This window comes from Seriola aureovittata, chromosome 20 (genome assembly GCF_021018895.1).
Source record: "Seriola aureovittata isolate HTS-2021-v1 ecotype China chromosome 20, ASM2101889v1, whole genome shotgun sequence".
In the NCBI taxonomy this organism is placed as follows: domain Eukaryota; kingdom Metazoa; phylum Chordata; class Actinopteri; order Carangiformes; family Carangidae; genus Seriola; species Seriola aureovittata.
Genome location: NC_079383.1, coordinates 1536041 through 1556092, shown reverse-complemented (window position 1 = coordinate 1556092; position 20052 = coordinate 1536041). Strand labels below are relative to the sequence as shown.

The 20052-nt window shown below is 41.2% G+C and overlaps 1 protein-coding gene across 1 annotated transcript in view; it reads right to left on the bottom strand.

Moving 5' to 3' along the window:
- reck (reversion-inducing-cysteine-rich protein with kazal motifs) overlaps positions 1–16752 on the bottom strand; it is a 67248-nt gene extending 50496 nt beyond the window's left edge. The window contains exon 1 of the mRNA XM_056364733.1: positions 16461–16752. Within this exon, the coding sequence (XP_056220708.1) occupies positions 16461–16533 (73 nt within the window). The 5' untranslated portion in view covers positions 16534–16752. The remainder of the gene's footprint in view (positions 1–16460) is intronic.
- Positions 16753–20052: the final 3300 nt, after the last annotated feature.

The window sequence follows — 20052 nt, the reverse complement described above, 5'->3', positions numbered from 1 at the left end:
TCATTTAAAGACACATTAATAACCAAAGCTACAGAAAGTATTTCAGCCATTTTAACAGATTTAAATCAATATAGTTTAATTTCTCTATTAACCAATGGAAATTAAAGATCTTACATTTGTAGATATAATATTTATAATTCATTTATAAACAGTTCACTTTGTTCACAACACTGTCTGCTTTGTTTGCTGCCTGTGGTTTGTTTCGTCTCTGTTGTTCCTCTCGTGCGTCTGTTTCTCGTTGTATTGAATCCATGTTTTTTTTTCCTTCTCCTTTTTTTCTTCTTTATAATATTTGGATATTTTACAAGTGTGTTATGATTGTGTCGTCTAATGACACAATAAAAACAACCAAACAGACAGACAGAGACAGATTAAACACTTGTTGTTGCCATTTCTTGGGAACACAGAAATTCATTTAATAAACCACAACACACTGAGTGAGATCATTTCACACTGTGTGCAGAGACAGTGAAGATACTGTGGCTTTGATAGAGTCAGGCCAGATAAAACCCAGGCCCACAGACAACTCATATAATCATTATGAAGTTGTCAAATGTATCAGAGGCTGCGTTCATCACCGACGCAGCCTGTGAATGTGTTTACAAAACACACATCTGTATCTGAACGACTGAAGAACACTTTGACATAAAGTCACAGACTTCATGACTGAAAATGTCTTTAAAAACCTAAAAACTATTCAACAGACACACACACACACACACACACACACACACACACACACACACACACACACACACACACACACACACACACACACACACACACACACACACACACACTAAAGATAAAGCATGTCAACATGAGGTCTGAGATCTCTGCAGGAGGAACATGTGGCACAACTGTGGGGGTTCTCAAAACAGACTGCGTGTGTGTGTGTGTGTGTGTGTGTGTGTGTGTGTGTGTGTGTGTGTGTGTGTTGTGTGTGTGTGTGTGGGGGGGTTTGAAACAATAGAGAGAAGCTGCCACTCACAGCGTGCTGCGTTCAAAATCCCTCCTGTAAATCACATTAGCTCTGCTAGCTGTTAGCACCTGATGGTCAACGTGAGTTCACAGCTTCTACCAACAAACATCAGCAGCAGTCACACACTGATCTGCATGAACAACTGTCAGCAGCACAGAGACAGAGAGCAGAAGAAGAAAAGCCATCCTCTGACTCGCACTGAGGATCAAAGAGCATGAGAACGGCACATTAACTCCAAATCTGAAGTCTCCGTGGAGACGATGGTGACATGGATGTGGTGTAAAATGGTGGCTGTGGGCAGCTGGTGGCCATCTTTCAGCTAAACTAGATGCAGGATCGTGGTTCCAGAGTGGAGGGACAGAAGTATCTGGTAAACAGTGCTGTGGTTTCAGTGGAGTGGAAACATCACAGGAGCTGAGGATGGAAACCATCCACTGAATGATGTACGATCTGTTTCTCAGGAGCTGAGAGAGCGAGGGGGAAGCTTTCATCAGGTGGACACAAACACGAGTCTTAACGGATGATCGTACTGCTCTGTTTGATCACGTGATCATATGTTACTGTTGTTTAATTATCATTAATTAATTATGATGACGCTGCTTCAGAGTTTCATTTCAGTGTGTTTTTACTTTCATGATTCTTTATTTGATGTGAGGTGACCCACATCTGCACCATCCTACACTTCCCATAATGCAACTCACTAACTTATTTCCTCAGTTGGTCTTGTTTCTACCAAGCAGCAACTTCCGAGGCTGAAAACTGAAGCCGTGAAACAGTGAAATGACAAAAACTGGATTGGGACGACTAATCACAACCAAGTTAAATTTGACCTTTAACAGAAACTGTACGTCAGCAGGACTCACGTTTGCAAACTGTTAAAACACTGTATTCGTGTCAAAACTGACCAAACCTCGGTCAAACATCTCAACATCACATCTTCAACATCTGGTGAGGAGTGAGACAGACAGCTGAGCACATCAACATAAATACAGATGAACAAAAACAACAGAGTGACAGAAACTTGTCCTCTTGACCCATCCAACCTCCGTCCAGTGTCCTCCTGCTCTCTGTCCTCACTTCTACTCATTCTCATTTACAGATGTTTCTGTTTCTGAGGTCAGACGAACCAGTATGAAACAGTTATTTAATCGCTGCTCAACTGCAGTGGAAAAAAAAACGTGATTAATGACAACAGAGAGTTATTTAAGACGAACAATCAGAGAGAAAGTTAGAGGCCACAGAAAGTCTTTCTTAACTTCCCTGGCTCACAGCCGCCGACTCTCACTGAGCAGCTTAGCTCATTGTTTTGCAAAAGCTCAATTTACCCTGTACACACTGAAACAGCATTTAAAGATTTATACACTCTGGAAACTATTAAGGAAAAGCTCTGTTTGTTCTGGATGGAGAGAAACGGAGAGAGAGGAAGAAGATGCATTTACAAATGAACTCAGAGAGAAAAACAAACTGCAGAAACTTCATGAACGTCTCAGTACAGGACAAACAATCACAAGTGAGACAAATAATCCCCCCTCACCTGTCAGCATGGGCGTGGACACCACTACATGACCCTGCCAGACAAAGAGAACTGGACCAGACCTGACAGAAGAGGACAGACTGAACCAGGACAGAACAGGAATCAGTCCAGAACCAGGCGCTACAGGTCAGAACAAACTGAATAGAAACAGAGAACCGAGTATAAAGTAGATTATCAATATAATTCAACTTGAAAAGTGCTTGGTATTCTGTTGTGTTTTCCCTCCACTGAAGCGTCAGAGCCACCGGGCCTCAAACGTCCAGGGTAAAAATCACCAGTTCAACTACGACAAACAATCTGGAAATAGCAACCCGGCTCAGGACTGGGATCCAGCTGCTGCGACGATAAGGAGAGGAATTCCAGTGCACCCCCTCCTATGTAAATGTAACATTACTCTGGGTTTCCTGCCAGCCAGTTTCCTGTGTGTGTGTGTGTGTGTGTGTGTGTGTGTGTGTGTGTGTGGACATAACGGTGTGACTTGGCGCTCTTGTTCAGGAGGTTTGCAGGTTTCAGAAAGCACTAAATTAAGTTGAAAATTGATTTTTGTTCAATTAATTATTAAGATTCGGTGCTGTTCTGATTAAACAGCCAGTTAAAGTTGTTAAAGCTCCATATTTTCTTCTTCTGTGTTTTATTTGAAGTGGTGATCCATAAGATATATTTGTGGTTCATCTCAGTGTAGTTTTACATCTCCTCTCTCAGGCTTCTCTCTGGAGCTCTAGTAACAACAGGTCGGTGAGCCAATCAGAAGAGAGGAGGCTCTGAGCCTCCACTCTTCTGATTGGCTGACTGTTTCTGAGTGATCCAATAAAAATATAGCAGATTTCAGGTAAAACACTCAGAGAAACCAAATCCTGTAAAGGTTTGGATGGTGGGTCCAGGTGGGCGGGGCTTGTCACTTGTCTGTATTCACTGACTTGTGAATATCCTGATTTATTATCTGGTTTCATTCTCCACTAACTGCAGTAAAACTAATCTATCTGAGACTGTGGTTTAAAACTGCATGTACTTTACATCACTGGCGGCCATTTTCCAGAGCACGGTGCAGAGTTTCATGTTGTCATGTGTTTTCCTGTCTTTCTTGTTTCAGCTGTTGGTTTACAATCATTTCAATACGGGATTTAAAACAACCTGCAGAGACTCAAAACTGATCCTTCACAGTGAACATCATTTCTACTTTAACTGTTGTTCAGCTCAAAGTAAAGTTGTCTACAGGAGAGAGCGGGAGTGTCTACACACGATGTGTTCAGGCACGGAGCTAAGTGTAGGTCATTCATGTTCTGGCAGCGCTGAGAGCTCAACACACAACCCCGCCCCAATTAGTTGCACCTGTGTCTCATTACCTGCTCCTGTCTCTGTGTTCCCCTCAGTCTTTGTCAGTTTGTCTGTTTCTGTTCCTCTGGTGTTTCCATGTGTTCCTGTTCTTGTTCCTGAGTTTTGTTCTGAATTTAGATTTTCTGAGTCTTCCTCCTGAGTCTGGATCACCTGTGTTTAGTTTCCTGCTTGGCTTCTTGGAAGTTTTGGACATTTACGTTATTAAAGTATTTTCTCTGCACCTACCAACTCAGGTCCTGAAAACTTTAACCACAACATGATCGACATCTGTTCTGTCGGACGTGTGAGAGACAAACGCCTCTTGAAACACACCATTATCTTCACATGGAGCTGACGCTGAACACTGAATCGACACTGGTCACATTTCCATTTAACCAGACCAACTTCACTAGATAAAAGTCCATGTCTAAGTTTACGTTAGCCAGTCTGCTGACTGTTGTTGCTGTAGGGGAACAGGAGTGAGGCTCTGAGGCGAGGCACTCAGGAGCGAGCATAAAATCAAAATTCGTCCTGAGTCTTTTACCCAGAAATCAGTTCACATGCTGTTAAAGGCAACCGAGAAAGTCAGGGAAGGTCTCACTTTAAGTTACATCACAATCTGTTCACATATTGGCAATAACAATGTGATTAACACGTGTAAACTGCTTCACATTCCTTCATGTAAAAGGTTCAAAGTTACAGCAAGCTGTATATTTTGTCAATATTACACCTATTAATTACTAATAAATAAATGATCTATCTATCTATCTATCTATCTGTTTTATTGTCTTCCAACTGTGTGTCACGTGACTACTTTGGTCCAATCATGATGAGTGATCCCGCCTGCAGGAACACTGAGGCCAGTTTTAATTAGCTCAAGATGAATAATGACCCTGAGGTTGCAGACACACCCCTCACCCCACCACAAAAACTAAAAAATCTGAAACTATCCCCTCCCTTGTGTGCTGTGGATCAAACCATCGATCAGTTGTTTGTTTGCTAAAGCAATGAAACTGCAAATACAGTAAAATGTTATAATGTAGACGTCATGTCAAAGTTATTTCACACCAAATGACATTCACGTATCTTCGTCTATGAGACTGAACAGCAGCACGGAGATGATGATAAATGTGTTTCAATGTCCAATAATAATCCACCACAGCGGGCCCGGCTCCAGGGGGGGCAGTGCCCCACCAAACCGTCCCGCTTCATCCCAGAATTAAAAAATAACTGAAAATTATTTTATTTTTGTCCTTGTCGATTTGACCAATCATAAACATGTCACATTCAAATGATCAAAGTTTATTGTCGCGGTGCAGCAGTGGATGATAACAACCATAAAATCAAAAACTGATGATGCCAATTACACTGTAGCATCTCAAACACAGACAATACATTAGTTACAAGAAAAATATACTGGATTGAGTCGTATTTCTAATATACCAGTGCATGTGAGAATACATAATTAGATATAAGGGGGGTGGAGGTGGGTTTAAATTAAATACATTATGTATTATTAGATTCTATGGCTTTAGTTTTAGACAAAGCAGTGCATGTTATAGCTTTCAGTCCCAAAGAACACTGATACAGGACCCCCAGTAACGAGTCTTTAAGTCTGTCAGTTAGTGACCAGTCCACATCTCTTAATGCCCCCCCCCCAATCACAACCGTCTCGAGCCGCGCCTGAGTCACAGAGACGACAAGAAAACAACAATTATAACAAAAATAGTGTTGCCAGTCTGATAGTGTGTATTAAAACACACACACACAGAAGTGAAGCCTCTTGTGTGCTACCACTCTCATTCCTGCATTCCTCAGAGCCGCTGCAGACTCTCTGGTGGGGGGGTGTTAATGGATGGAGGTCAAAGGTCACTTCCTGTGTATGGATTAATTGAGATGTGCCATACGGAGCTGAACATCAGCAGAGCATGATGGGTAGAGAACAAGAGAGAAGATTTTCATTTATCATAAACAGCCTGTTTATTTTTGTGCTTCACACAGGACGTCAGCTGAGACCGTTCGGAGGCTTTTCACAATAAAAGGATGTAAATTCAGAGAAGAAAACTATCTAATTTGCTTATATAATAATGTGATTTGATTGTGATCTCTGTCATACGAGATGTAAGTACTCAGAGTCAAGTGAGTGACCATTTAGTGACATGAGAGACAATGAAAAACGTTTGTTCCCTCACTTCAAACAGCTTCTCTGATGAACAGAGCTTTGACTTGTGTCTCATACAGAACCGACTTCGTCTGCCAGACGCCTCAGACCGTCGTCTGTGAGAGAGGAGCAGCACAGGCCGACGTCCTGCTGCTTCTATATGCTCCTCTCATGGTGAATATATGGCTTTAACTGGACCCAGACGCTCTACCAGAGGGTGTCAGCAGTTGGCTGAATTAAGCTGAAACAGCTTAAGCTAAAGCTAGCTCGTCATCAAAGAGCAGGATCAGTTGAACCAGATCTAACTGATATTAGGACTATTTAATCCTTTAAAGGCAGCACACATTGGCTGTGGATGACTCACAGTCTCACCCATTGTTTTCTATGAAGCCTGGAGGAAAACCAATCTTACAGACCACTCAAAGCACTTTACAATACTTGCCACGTTCACCCATACACACAAATACACTGATGGAACAGCTCGGAGGAGCCGGGGGACATTTTAACATGGGAGTCTGTGGGGACTGACTCACTGTTGCAGCCAGACTCTAGTGGCCGTTAGAGGAACTGCAGCTTTTGACACTTCAGTGTTGACTTAACTTTTCAACACTGGAGGTGGATTTGAATAGGGGGGGTTGTATTATTATTTCTATTATATTTGTATGTGTGACATGGAGCACTGCCACATAACAATTTCCCTCAGGGGATTAATAAAGTGTGTCTGATTCTGATTGTGCGTGTGGCCAAGAATGAGCTAGTTAATATAAGGCATCTGCTGAAACAGAGCCGATGTGTAGGAAACGCCGACTCTCCTCTGTCATTAGGTTTAAACCCAAAATATTCCACACCGGAGCTTTTAACCCAAGTCCGTTTGGACTCATTCTTACAAACTTTCCAAATGGAATAAAAAAACACCAATTAGCCTGGAGTTCACTGAGGCTGTCGCTGTGTGCGCCTGAGCCCCGCCCACCATGAAACTGTGACTCAGAGAGCAGAGAGCAGCTCCACCAGAGATGGCGGCAAAGTGTGTCTCAGCATTTTTTCTTTTCATTTCATTCGTCTGTGAAAAAACGCTGAGACACAGATTACACACGGAGCAGGACGACCACTGACAGCCCGTTCATCCAGATCAGCTGATGTTACTGTCCTCACAAGCATCACATGTTCTCACACCTGTCGACTCAGTTTCACGTTCACCTCGTTTATTGATGGATGTTGATGCTGTGTTGTCTGTTGTTTCTTTTTAATAGTTTAACCACAGATTACAGCTTCTGTTTATCAATGTACTGTCACTGTGTGTGTGTGTGTGTGTGTGTGTGTGTGTGTGTGTGTGTGTGTGTGTGTGTGTGTGTGTGTGTGTGTGTGTGTGTGTGTGTGGATATGTGGTTATGTAAGGAGTGACCGGTCCAGGCACATGCTAACCAGGTGAGTACTGAGTTGCACACACTCATACTTAAAAAATCCTCCAATCACCTGAGTCCTATCAGAGAAAGAGCAGATGTTCCCCCCCCACACACACACACACACACACATACACACACACACACAGACAGACACACACAAGTGGGAGATCATGTCCTGCCCCCCCTCATATTCAATTAGCAGAATCAAAGGGGGATGCAGACCTGACCTGTAGTTTTGTGTGTGTGATGGGAAGCGACATAATGAGACGCATGTGGCCGTGTAGAGTGAGGAGAAGGGGGAGGGAACAGGGTGAGGTGGGGGGAGGAGGGAGGCAGAGAGGGGGAGGGAACAGGGTGAGGTGGGGGGAGGAGGGAGGCAGAGAGGGGGAGGGAACAGGGTGAGGTGGGGGGAGGAGGGAGGCAGAGAGGGGGAGGGAACAGGGTGAGGTGGGGGGAGGAGGGAGGCAGAGAGGGGGAGGGAACAGGGTGAGGTGGGGGGAGGAGGGAGGCAGAGAGGGGGAGGGAACACAGTCACTGAATGTCACAGATCACTACACACCTGACACGCTGCATATCATTAAATACAACATTGCAGGTACGAACTTGTTCTTTACGCTTCATGTAAAACCACAGAAGAAAAACTTAATACCTCGATACAGTCCGGCACAAATATCGCTGTATATGATATTATCAGGATAATATCAAAAGGCGTATTTCAATATTATTGAATGTTTTTATTTATTATTGAATTATCTTAATTCAGTGTAAGTAAAGATATGATAATTAAGGAATATTAAATGCATGATCTTCACCGTTAAATCAAAGTGGCAGCAGGGAAGTCCTCAACCAGATTTAAGGTGAGGTCATAAGAGGTGGAGGAAAACAAATGATTAATGTAAATCACACTTGTCATGGTTTCCTGTGTAACAGCATTTACTCCTGGTCATCTAAAGGTTTTTTTTAAATCAACTGTTTTGGCACATTTTGGATTTTATCACATGAAAAAACAACTTTCCATGACAAAGATAAAAGTTTTTCTTAATAGATTGTCAACATCAATCAGAGTAATTACAGCAAAGTGGAGTCTGAACTCGGCCCACCCTCTTAAGATGAATTTAATGACTGAGTGAATAATCTGCTCGTTCAGAGCACTAACTCCAGATGATGTCTGCTAAGTCATACGTTCATTTATATAATGATCCTCATACAGGCAGCAGACTGACATGTTTCCAGATTGTTGTAGTTAATGGTTTGAAAAGCAGTTTGCTCCCACACACTTTTCTCTGCTGTTTCTGTGAAGACGTCATGTGACTCGCTTCAGTTTCTAGATAAGGAGGTAGGTTTTTTTTTAACTATGGAAATCTACATTGTTCATTATTCAATATTTATGCTTTTAGCTTCACTGAACATCATTTCCCATAAGCTCTAGATGTCTGCAGCCTAAACACGATGGTTTCACAGAAGAGTCTTTGTTGAGTTACAGCTAGAAAATTTAGAATAACTTCAGAGTGTTTGTAAGTTTTATGGATATGGACATAACTGAATTACGATGACATACTGTAAAATTACTGGTGCTGCCGTGCTGATGAATTTTCATGGGAGCAGTAGATTTTTTCTATCCTCACAAAGTAACCGTTGTTTAAGGTTTAACTCCCTTACAGTAACTGCTACAGTGTCTTAGGATATGGAAAATAAACAAGATGTTTTTCAGAAAGACCAATGAAAGAAAGTCTGAGTGACAGATTACACTGGCGTCATGACTTCAGCTCTATAGAGGCCATTAAAATACTGAAAAATTAAAACTCTCAATTAAAAATCCACTTAGGCATCAAGTCGTCACAGCTGCACCACTAGACACGGTCCAACATATCCCAAGACTCATTGCTCACCAGTAATGAAAATAATATGGCAGCAAACGCCGAAAGAGTCTGAGGATTACACTGTTAAAACAACCGTAAGGGCGGGAACAGCTGGAGACGCAAAGCACAAGTCCAAACCAGTGGTTCTCAAAGTGGGGTCCGAGGACCTCCCGGCGTCCAGCAACAAAGGGAATCATCAGGGAACACTTTCTGTGATCAAACATCTAGAAGCAGAAGTCAAACGGTCTCATTTGTGTCAGTTTAGGCTCCTTGATGTGAAAAAGAGAGAACCACCGTCTCATTCCAGTTAACGGTGGGAAGCTGAAGCAGAACATCAGTGGAAAACAGCACAGACTATAACTGGATACGGCTGTGAAATTTGTGTCAGGTTTTCGGATGGCTCGACCCAAATGCAGACAATCCAAGACAGGAAGGTGCAATTCCAGCGTATTTTAATAAAACAAAGTCCAAACAAAACTCACAAACCAGGAAACACCAGAGATCCGACTCAGGAAACAACAGGAAGAGCTACAAACAGAAAATCTAAATGCTGAAAACACTAAACAAACAGAAAACATAAAATAAATAAATAAAGTTTACTATTATTATTATTATTATTATTATTATAATAAAGAAAAAGAAAAGGCTGAGACACACAGAGGTTGTTGTAGGAGGTCTGGAACAGAGGAAGAGACGCTCTGATAAGATGAACAATGACATGCATCCACTCCAGTCGAGCAGACACTCAGTGTTTTAGGAAGTCCTGTCTGCTCTACAGGAACAACGTGCACACCAGCCTCAGACTAATGTGACACTATCTCTAATAGGATCAGGGTTTCCTCTCTGACCACAGCTCGCTCACTCACACACACACACACACACACACACACACACACACACACACACCAACTAAGACGAACACCTGCTCCACACTGTTACTACTAAATAATTCCTCTGGCCAAAAACACAGCTGTCCGGCAGAGACACTAAAAACATTAAAAAAAAGAGAAGACATCTTTGTTTCCTGTTGTCTTTTCCACGTCTCCTTCTTCCAAACCAAACAATCAGCTGACAGACTACGTTCTCTGTGGTTCTCTGTGGTTCTGCCTTCTCTCAGTCACAACCCGGTCGAGACGACAAATAACCAGATGTAGTCCGTTAAAAAAATCTAATGGAAAATAAAGTTTGATTGTACACAGTCACAGATTAATTGCATTTCTAGTAGAGGAGCTTCTGGGAAAGCGATTGTTTCTGAGAGTTAAATATACCAAACACTGTATGTCATAACATAAGAGCACCAGAGGACCTTCAGGAAATGAGCAGAAAATGTAATTAACCTGGAATAGCCCGTTATTTATTTCTAATACAGTGAATAGCTACAGGGAGAGAATAACCAACCCTTGAACTTTTATATGTTGTTGTGTCTTGTGTTTCTATAAATTACACTGAGAACGTGTATTTTAGTCTAAATGAACAATACATTTATGTAAAAATCACAAATTTATCTTCTTGCTATATAAAATAGTCAGTTCCTTGTTGTCAACGTCACTGTTTCAAAACAGTCAGAAAAAGTTCTTAAATTTGTAAATAACCATGGCCATTTTTTTTTTTAAAAAAGGTTCAGTATGAGCTATATCCATATCATATATAATATCAAATATCACGATATTTGGACTGGACTTTATCAAGATTATTACATTTCAGATATCGCCCAAGCCTAAGCGTAAGAAGAGAGGCTCAGAGCCTCCTCTCTTCTGATTGGCTGACTGCCCTGTTGTTACTAGAGCTCCAGAGAGAAGCCTGAGAGAGGAGATGTAAAACTACACTGAGATGGTTTTTGCTTCTTAAAACCACAAATATATCTTCTTATGGATCCGTACCTCAAACCTTAGTCGTTATAATCCTCAAAACCAGCAGGACTGGCTTCAACTCTCGCCTCCTTCAGCCTCTTCACACACTGAATTATGCAAGTTACAGTTAAAATTGTGTCTCTCACAAATTCAAATCCCAACTTTGCTATAGAAGCCATTAATCTTTACACTAAAGGCAGCCATAATGAACCATTAGAAATGTTTTCCATCCTCTGACATTCAGCCCAATTACTTTGAATTGAAGTGACAAGTAAACAAGAAGGCCATGATTAAAGGTCACTGAAAACAGACAGACGCTTCTTGTGCAACACATGTTCTTGCTTTTAGAAGAGATCAACAAATAAATCACGATGGCCTGGATTTTCCTTTTCAATAGAACTATTAGAATCCTGTTATTTCATATGGAGCTTGGGGAATTTATTGACACTATGACAACGATTTACTTTCTTCACTTTGGTCTCGCTGCATCCAAATGAAGCTTTTAGCATAAATTCAAGAACTGTCATCACTGAGGCTCCTCTCCACTATTATCCAATGATTTCACCAGTTTCTGTGCGCAGGCTTTCCTGTTACCCAATCATCTTAATCTACGTCCACACCAACACATTTTCATCTTAAAACAGCGTTTCAAAACCAAAACAATCTCCGTCCAGACGACTGTTTTAGCTCCGTAACGATCTCCATCGAGACCAACACGCCTGAAAACACATATACATGATCACTCACGTACACTGAGTGTGTAAACAGGAAGTATACTGTCCACTCTACAGTTGAATAGTTGCAGAAAATACTACGAATGAAGATCATAGTAATATGTAAGTGAACAGCAGCTGCAAAGACAACAAGGTCAGTGACACTGTCGTTCATCATCATGTTGTATTCACCTCTGGTAGTCCAGGCTGATGAGAGCCAATCAGGAGAGAGACCGTGGGTGTGACGTCATCGTTTACAAAGGTCTCAGTTTCTATCTGTCCAGACTACAACACAACCCCAGACTCTCAAAATAAAACAACCCCAGAGTTTTCAAAATAAAACTGGTCCAGCAGAGTTTCTGAAAGTCTCAGAGTCGTGTCGACACCAGAAGTCTGAACTACGAAGCAAGTTCAACACTCCCAGGATAACTTTTCATTATCTGGCTTAACTGAACCTTTGTCCTGATATCCTGGACTATGTAGCTGGTTATCAACTGGTTCAATTAACCCTGGATTTACCTGTCCAGGTACGAGTGCGTTCATGTGAAAGAGGTAGAAGAACTATGAGAAGAAACGCTGATACCTGCAGGTGAATTCTGTTATACCAGCATCATAGAGATATAACAACATGATCACATGACTAGAATAAAACAGAAACGGTAGAAATAATTTCCAATTATTCAAGTCAGAGTGAGGATAGACTATAAATAAGTACGTGAAATAAGTTTCTTACTGAGTATTATCGCTCTTTGTGTGAAGGTGAACTAACTGTTATGAACATGTGATGCCGGTAAAAGTTAATGTCAAACTGTTTCTGCTGCAGAGAGGAGACAAGAAAAGGCTGATGAGGTCAGTCTGACTGAAATATTCATTTATAATCATGGAGATATTCAACAGTGTGTGGATCCTTGCTCTAATCAAAGACATCAGGAGTTCAGTTTTTATCTCCAGTCAGTGTCAGAAAGTCTCTTCAGAGTATTAAAACTAAAACGTAGTAGTGTGGACGTCACCAGCTGACGGATATCTGAACCACCTGCTGTGATGGGAGCTTCCAGTGTCAAGGCCTCAGTGTTTCTGAATGAGGCACAAGGACTTTCATCTGACCTGACTCATTAAGTCAGTGTCCAGGTGTATGTGTAGTAGAGCTGCTCGATTACAATTACTCATTGACTGTACTCATTTAATTAACTTTTAAAAAAACATTTAGGATACATGGACTTTCTCGAACTTTAAATACAATTCAACGGGAAAACAAACAAAAAAAATAATTAAAAAAATTAGATAAATAACATATAATCAAATATATAATGTAAAAATTAATGAAAAATAAATTAGATCAACTACAACACATCCACCCTTGCAGCAGCTTGTTGATAGTAAAGCTGATATCAAGCACTACCAAAAAAAGAAAACCATAAAATAAAAAGACAGATTTCAAAACTAAAAGGTTGTGTCTGTAGGTTTTTCCGGTTTATAAACTAAATAAATTAAACATATGCGAGTGTGGTCTCTCCTGACTATATATAGAATTATATCTTGATTATTTTGTTTTCTTAATCGTTGGAAGACAAGATCATAATCAACAATAATGTCAGATAAATGTCCCTGCTGTAATGTGTGGGCTTCTCAGCACCGACCAAATGTACATGAAACTCCTCAGGGTCACCAGGTCTCACAGTTTCTATGAATTCTGGGAAGGCTCGGTAGTTTCCCTGTGTTTGCAAATGTAAAATGTGTTTCAGCTTCAGTGTTTCCTTCACACTTCACCTGAATTAAAGTGGAACTAAAGCACAATTTAACATCGTGTGGAAGGATCAGTGAAGCCGACACCGACAAGCTGCACGTTAACGCCAGTTAACCTGGACTTCATGAAATCTAAGTTGGTTATAAGAGTTGAGACCAGCAGCAGGTGCATGTAGATTTTAAAATAGCAGTATGAACCGCAGCAGCTGGAGCTTAATGATAAGCTTATAGCTTATGCAGTGTATCTGCAGCCGAACCTTCCTGTGGGTCTGCAAATGTCTGTGCTGTTTACGAGCATGTAAACCTCCACTGTGACGAGACTGCTGATGCTGCCTCCGATAGCAAGGCTTTGAACTGAGCGTCTCCAGGGAAAACAGTCAGGGCAGCGGTCAGTCAGTCAGTCGAGGCAAAACTGTTCTGAAACAATTCAAGTCTCCTTCTGAGACGACCCGCTGAAATACAGCCTCGCAGTTTTAAAAATAGCTCTGATGTTATTATTTTTTATTTTTTTATTTTTAGAATTTTGTCACAAACATTTCATTTGTCGTTCATCCTAAATGGAAACTTCTCAACCACAGAGGTGTTTCCTTTTATAATTTCACTGGGTGTATTTCTCGTTCTTTATATTTAGCCCAGCGATGGGCTGCTGGTTGGAAAAACATTATATTTCATGGTCAATTCAACAATCACTACACCAAGCTATGGCCAAGAAACTCAACTCCACGCTGCACTTTAATCTTGTGTTCACTAAACTATAATTACTGCAGCCCATGCCTGCTTACAGTGGACAGAGAGAAAGAAAAGGGCTGCCGTTCACTTCCCTCCTTCCCCTCCTCTTCCCCTTCTGCTTTGAGGAGTCAAATTGGTTCCAGATGCATTCTCTCACGGCTAGCTCCACGACCAGATCGCAACATGAAAGAAACGGAGGAGAAAAGTTTTGCAAAAACTCGATAGAAGGAAAAAAAATGCGAGGAATTTCTACACGGAGTAAGTGGAGGGAGGAAGCAGGAGAAGAAACTAAGGGCAATCGCTTTTCCACATGGTGCTATTTATCACACCGATGACCCGTTTTAGATTCTCTAGGACCTTTATTACTGTCACAAGCCTTTGGGAGACAATGTGCACCCCAAATGAGGATCTAAGAGCCGTGTTTCTTTCATGTTCCAGGCAGATGTGCCAGGAAAAAAAAAACTGTACAAAGTGATATTTAGCCAGAGCAAATCCACATCCTGCACCCATGTGGACTCAACATCAAAGACCTACCCACCAGCATGTTAGACCAATTTATAACCCCATGCCCACGGAGCCCCCCTCAGATAAAACGCTCACTGGGGGAAGCTGGGACACACGCTGCACAAAATAATACTGAAGCGTGATAACAGCTGAAGGTCTGTGGAGAAGCCAAATGGCTCAAAAAAAACATAGCAACAAAGCACAAAGTGGCAGCTCCATGTTGACTCAGCCAATTAACAAGTGAAAGCAAATTCAAGGACGGTTGTTGTTCAGCACCAGCACACACACCTCTGTGTTTGTCTAACCGCCTTAACAAGTCCCAGTGAATTAATTAGCACCATGAAAAGCTAATACACTAATCATTCAGACACATTTTGCTAACATGCTGTGCTTTCTTCTGGTGACCAGACTCCATTCAAATCAGCAGGGAGCTTTACCTCTTGGTTTCCTCACTTTCTCACAGACAAAGCTCAACAAACAAGACTTGCAATTAAAACCATTTAGCTGTAACACCTGGTTTCAATTAAAATAACTTTCAGCACACTAAGGTGTGTGAATTGGAAGGAGAATTAATATGGAAACCAGTTGAATCATGAGGTATTTTATGGGAGTAAGTGTGTTTTAATGGTATGGGATAGATGCCGAATTGAAGAATGGTTCCTAATGAATCGTTGGATGTTGTAAGGTTTATTCACAGAAGTAGTGTGTATTAGCTAAACAGCCAATGAGGCGTAAAAGTGCTAAATTATCCACGAAGTTTGCCACCGCGGTAACGGTCCCTTTCCTGACTTTATTTTCCTCTGTGTGTCAGCTCTGTTTCCTTCCTATCCCCGGCTTTCTGAGAGGGAACTACTATACAAACTATTCAACTACAGACAATAACTGCAAGAACAAAACAACCAAACTTAATTTTATCTGCGCCATATTTGTTTCTTAAAACTTCAAAGGCTCATCCTAAAGACTTAGTTGTTGTGGGAGGACACAGGATGCTAACCGCCGGACCCTGCGTCCTTCGAGCCGGACCGAGCGTCATGCTAACGTCCATCCCAACAATGGATTAACTACATATATCGCTCATGTGCTTTTCGGCAAACTTACACAGCAGAAAATAAAAAGTAAAAAGCTTTAAGTTAATGTCAAGACTACACTGTTAAATTCGGCTTGTAATAAATACACGAATGTTGAACTTTTACAGCCGTTTTTTTCCGTTATTCCCACAGTTACTCCGCACCTAGACGCTCCGCGGTGGGCGGTAGCTAGCGCTCTGAACAAGTTAAAACCTGCTGTTTTTAAAGAAAATGGCGCTAACTGTTGGATCATTAGCTCACCCGAATTCACCACAGAACTTTTATCAATCAGACTACACCTTAATAATGTGTCTACCATGTGTCTGAGTTCAGTAACGAGCAATATAGTGTGACATTGTTAAATTTGTGAACGGACTTTGGCGTGACATTCTCCGTCCGACCGACAGGATGCCAGCTGTCACTGAATCAACAAGTTAGTCCCGGACCTGCCGCGTACGAGAAGTACAGATGCCCTCACCCCGGAGTCACACACGCTTTCTTTAATTTACTGCCAGGTTTGGCAGCGCACGAAGGCGGACACAGACGGAGCCAGAGCCCAGGGGATGGACCCACAGACACGGACAGACACAGACGGACTTACCCTGAGCTCGGAGCGGCTGGTGGTAAAAGTTCACGGCGAAGAGGAAACTGATTATCTGGAAACACACACGCATCTTATTGAAATTCTAAAGTGCATCGTGGACAAGAAGACATGGAAAACACCGGTGCTGTGACGCGCTCCATGGATCCCCTGTTACCTCTCTCTCTCTCTCTCTCTCTCTCTCTCTCTCTCTCTCTCTCTCTCTCTCTCTCTCTCTCTCTCTCTCTCCCTCTCTCTCTCTCTCTCTCTCTCTCTCTCTCTCTCTCTCTCTCTCTCTCTCTCTCTCTCTCTCTCTCTCTCTCTCTCTCTCTCTCTCCCCGCAGCCCCCGGTTTTGTGAGTGGACCGCGGGGCACATGCGCAGAACGGAACCAAACCCCAAACTCAGTCAAACCCAGTAGTTCAGTTCAATACAGGTATACAGTGATAATCATTATAATCTTCTAGCTGTGATAGTTTTACTCCACAATCATGTGTAACACTGGAGTTTAACCCACCAGGCTGAAATAAATCGAAATAAATCATGAATATAGGATAAAGGGTTTAAAAACACTCAGTAGGCTACCTGAAGAGAAATACACATTATGCTTATTGTTTGCTTCCTCCTTCATATCTATCAGATTAATATAGGAAGAAGACAGAATTTTACACATACTGAGGTCATGAGTCCATACAAACTGAACCAGAAAACAAAAATAATGTTTTTATTAATTAGACTAATTGCTCATTTACATTGTATTTCATCAGTCTCCGTCTTATGAAAACCATGTATCACCAAAACACCAACTTTTCAAGCGCTAAGAGTTGAGAATTCAGGGTGTTCTTTATAAAACATTATAATTTCAATGATTACATTATAATTTCATACTAGGAATTAAGCACCAATAAAATACTGATCAGCCCCTACTGTAAATGCAAGTGCAGTGGAAGAAAACAAGACTTTATCTATAAATATAGACATATATTATATTTTATATGTATAGATACAGGCTCATGGTAGAGGGAGTCCTCCACTAATCAGAGGGCCGGTGGTTCGATCCCCGGCTCCTCCCATCCACATGTCGAAGAACCCCAAAGATACTGAACCCCAAACTGCCCTCGATGCGCTGTGTAGCTAGTGCTGTGTAGCTAGTGCTGTGTAGCTAGTGCTGTGTGAATGATTGTATGTGAGATTATGTAAATCAGGGGTGGTGTTACAAAATGCTGCCAAAACATCGGTTATTTATTGGCCTTAAATAAATCAAAAAATTGAATAAATTGGGTAAAAAAATACAAGAATCAGACAATATATCCGTCAGTGTGGAATATAAAGTCCTACATGTTGTTAAAAAACACAGACCTCGGTGGGTCGGGGACCAGCTGGTGTAAAGGAACAGTGTGTGGCCTTGTTAGATGAGTTGGTCACAGCCACTTAACTCCTAAAAGCAGCCTGAATCAAAAGCTGTAACTCTTTCAAATACATTTCCATTTCCTCTGTCATTTTGCAAATGCCTCTCATCTTTGAGACTGGTTTAAGATACACGGACGCACAGCTGAGTAAAGCAGGAAGTATGTTTTGATAGGCACATACTGCAGCGCAGATTTCTGGAGATGTTTCTAATGAACGCATCTGCAAAGTTTCAAAAAGATCACACTGAATATCTGCAAAACACTCACTGAAAACACATTTGTTTACCTTCAGTGTTCGTCTGTGACAAGTGAAGCATGATTCATGTTTTTATGGTTGTGTCTCAGCGACTCAACTCGTTTGGTTTGGTTAGAGCTCAGAGAAAAACGCAACAAGACGCAGTGTCACAGTGTCTTAGTCGCCTGCATCAAACCACAAAGAACGACTGCTCACAAATCCTGATCCTCGTAATCATCGACACGAGCCGTGCAGCAGCTACAGCTCCTCCAAGAAGTGTCAGGCAAAACCAGAAAACAGGGTTGAATAAGTGCAGTTATAGTATGCGACAGGTAAGTTTAAACTTTACCTGTGAAGGCCTCAATACTGGTTAAAAAGAGACAGAATAACAAACAAGAGAAGAGCAAAAAAGATGATCAGATTGTCAGAAAGAACCAAAGAGAAAAGAAAAACTAGAGCCACCTCCTCTTGCTCGTATCCCTCCGCCACTCAGACTAGTCTCAGGTCACATCGCTGTTTATCCAGAGTCACAGAAAATAATAATATTACATAATTACTGTGTGAAGTCTTGATTAATGGTTAAAAAGTTAGTGGCTAATGTGAAGGGATTCCCTTGAGGAGTTCTCGAGATATTGCGTTCACAAGGCCAAAATCATGTTTTGTGAGGTCACCGTGACCTTGACGTTTGACCTTTGACCCCCAAAATCTAATCAGTTCGTCCTTGAGTCCAAGTGAATGTTTGTGTCAAATTTGAAGAAGTTCCATCAAGGTGTTCCTGAGATATCGTGTCCAGGAGAATGGGACGGACGGACAACCTGAAAACAAAATGTCTCTATATCTATCCCAGCATGCACTGGGAGAAATGCTTGGAAACACCTTGCACTGGTTGCCAGTCCACACAGACACACACAGACTCTCACACTCTGCATGTTTGTAAAGTAAAACAGCCAGAGGACAGAAGAAGAAGACGACGAGGCATCAGGAGGAATCATTCTGTCACTTCAGTAGTGGTTTATTGTTGTGTGTGTGTGTGTGTGTGTGTGTGTGTGTGTGTGTGTGTGTGTGTGTGTGTGTGTGTGTGTTTATGATATATTCACCTTCCATACAGATCTACTGTATGTGATTATAAACGACTGTTTAAGTTTATGACATAAATGAAATATTCATAATAAAATTTGTATATGTATACATATATTAAAATTATCTATGATGATTGTTTTTATATGCAATAACATGTTGTTAACCATATATGTAACTATATATATTTAATTTATATATTCTATATGTTTATATATGTCTTTATTATTAATTTCTTATTAATTTTAATGTCTCAGTGTCTCAGACGTTTGGTCTCTTCTGTTTATAATATACACAAAAACTGACAGGCTTTGGGATGGATATATATTTATATATATATTTAGGTTTTATATTTAATTTTACATATATTTCACTTGTGTATAAACGGATTTGAATGATGAACAGTGGAGCAGCAGCCGTTAAAAATGAAACATCACTTGTCATGTAAAGTCACATCTGTTCACACTGGGAGACAAACTCTTCACTATGAAACAATATTTTACTGGTATATTTAAAATAATTTAATATATATTCTCCATCAGTCGAGTTCTGTTGTGTCACAGTGGAATCGACTTTACAGTGATGTAAGTTTAAACTTCAGGATGTCACTAAAATAACTCACAGAATAAAGAAAGTGCAGCTTGAAAACTGACAGTTTCGTTAAAACCTCCTGGATGTCGGCGGAACACATCCTCCTCCTCCTCGTCTGATCCGCTTGTGCAGTTTGTAGAAATAAATTACCAGGAAATAAATATGATTACAGTGACTGATGCTTCTCTGCTAATGTGATCCGCACGGTTTGAAATAAGAACGCCTGCTCTGGAAACAGCTGGAGAAGTGGAGCAGACTGCAGGGTGCGTTCAGGACAGTGAACCAGTTCCTTCTTACTCTTC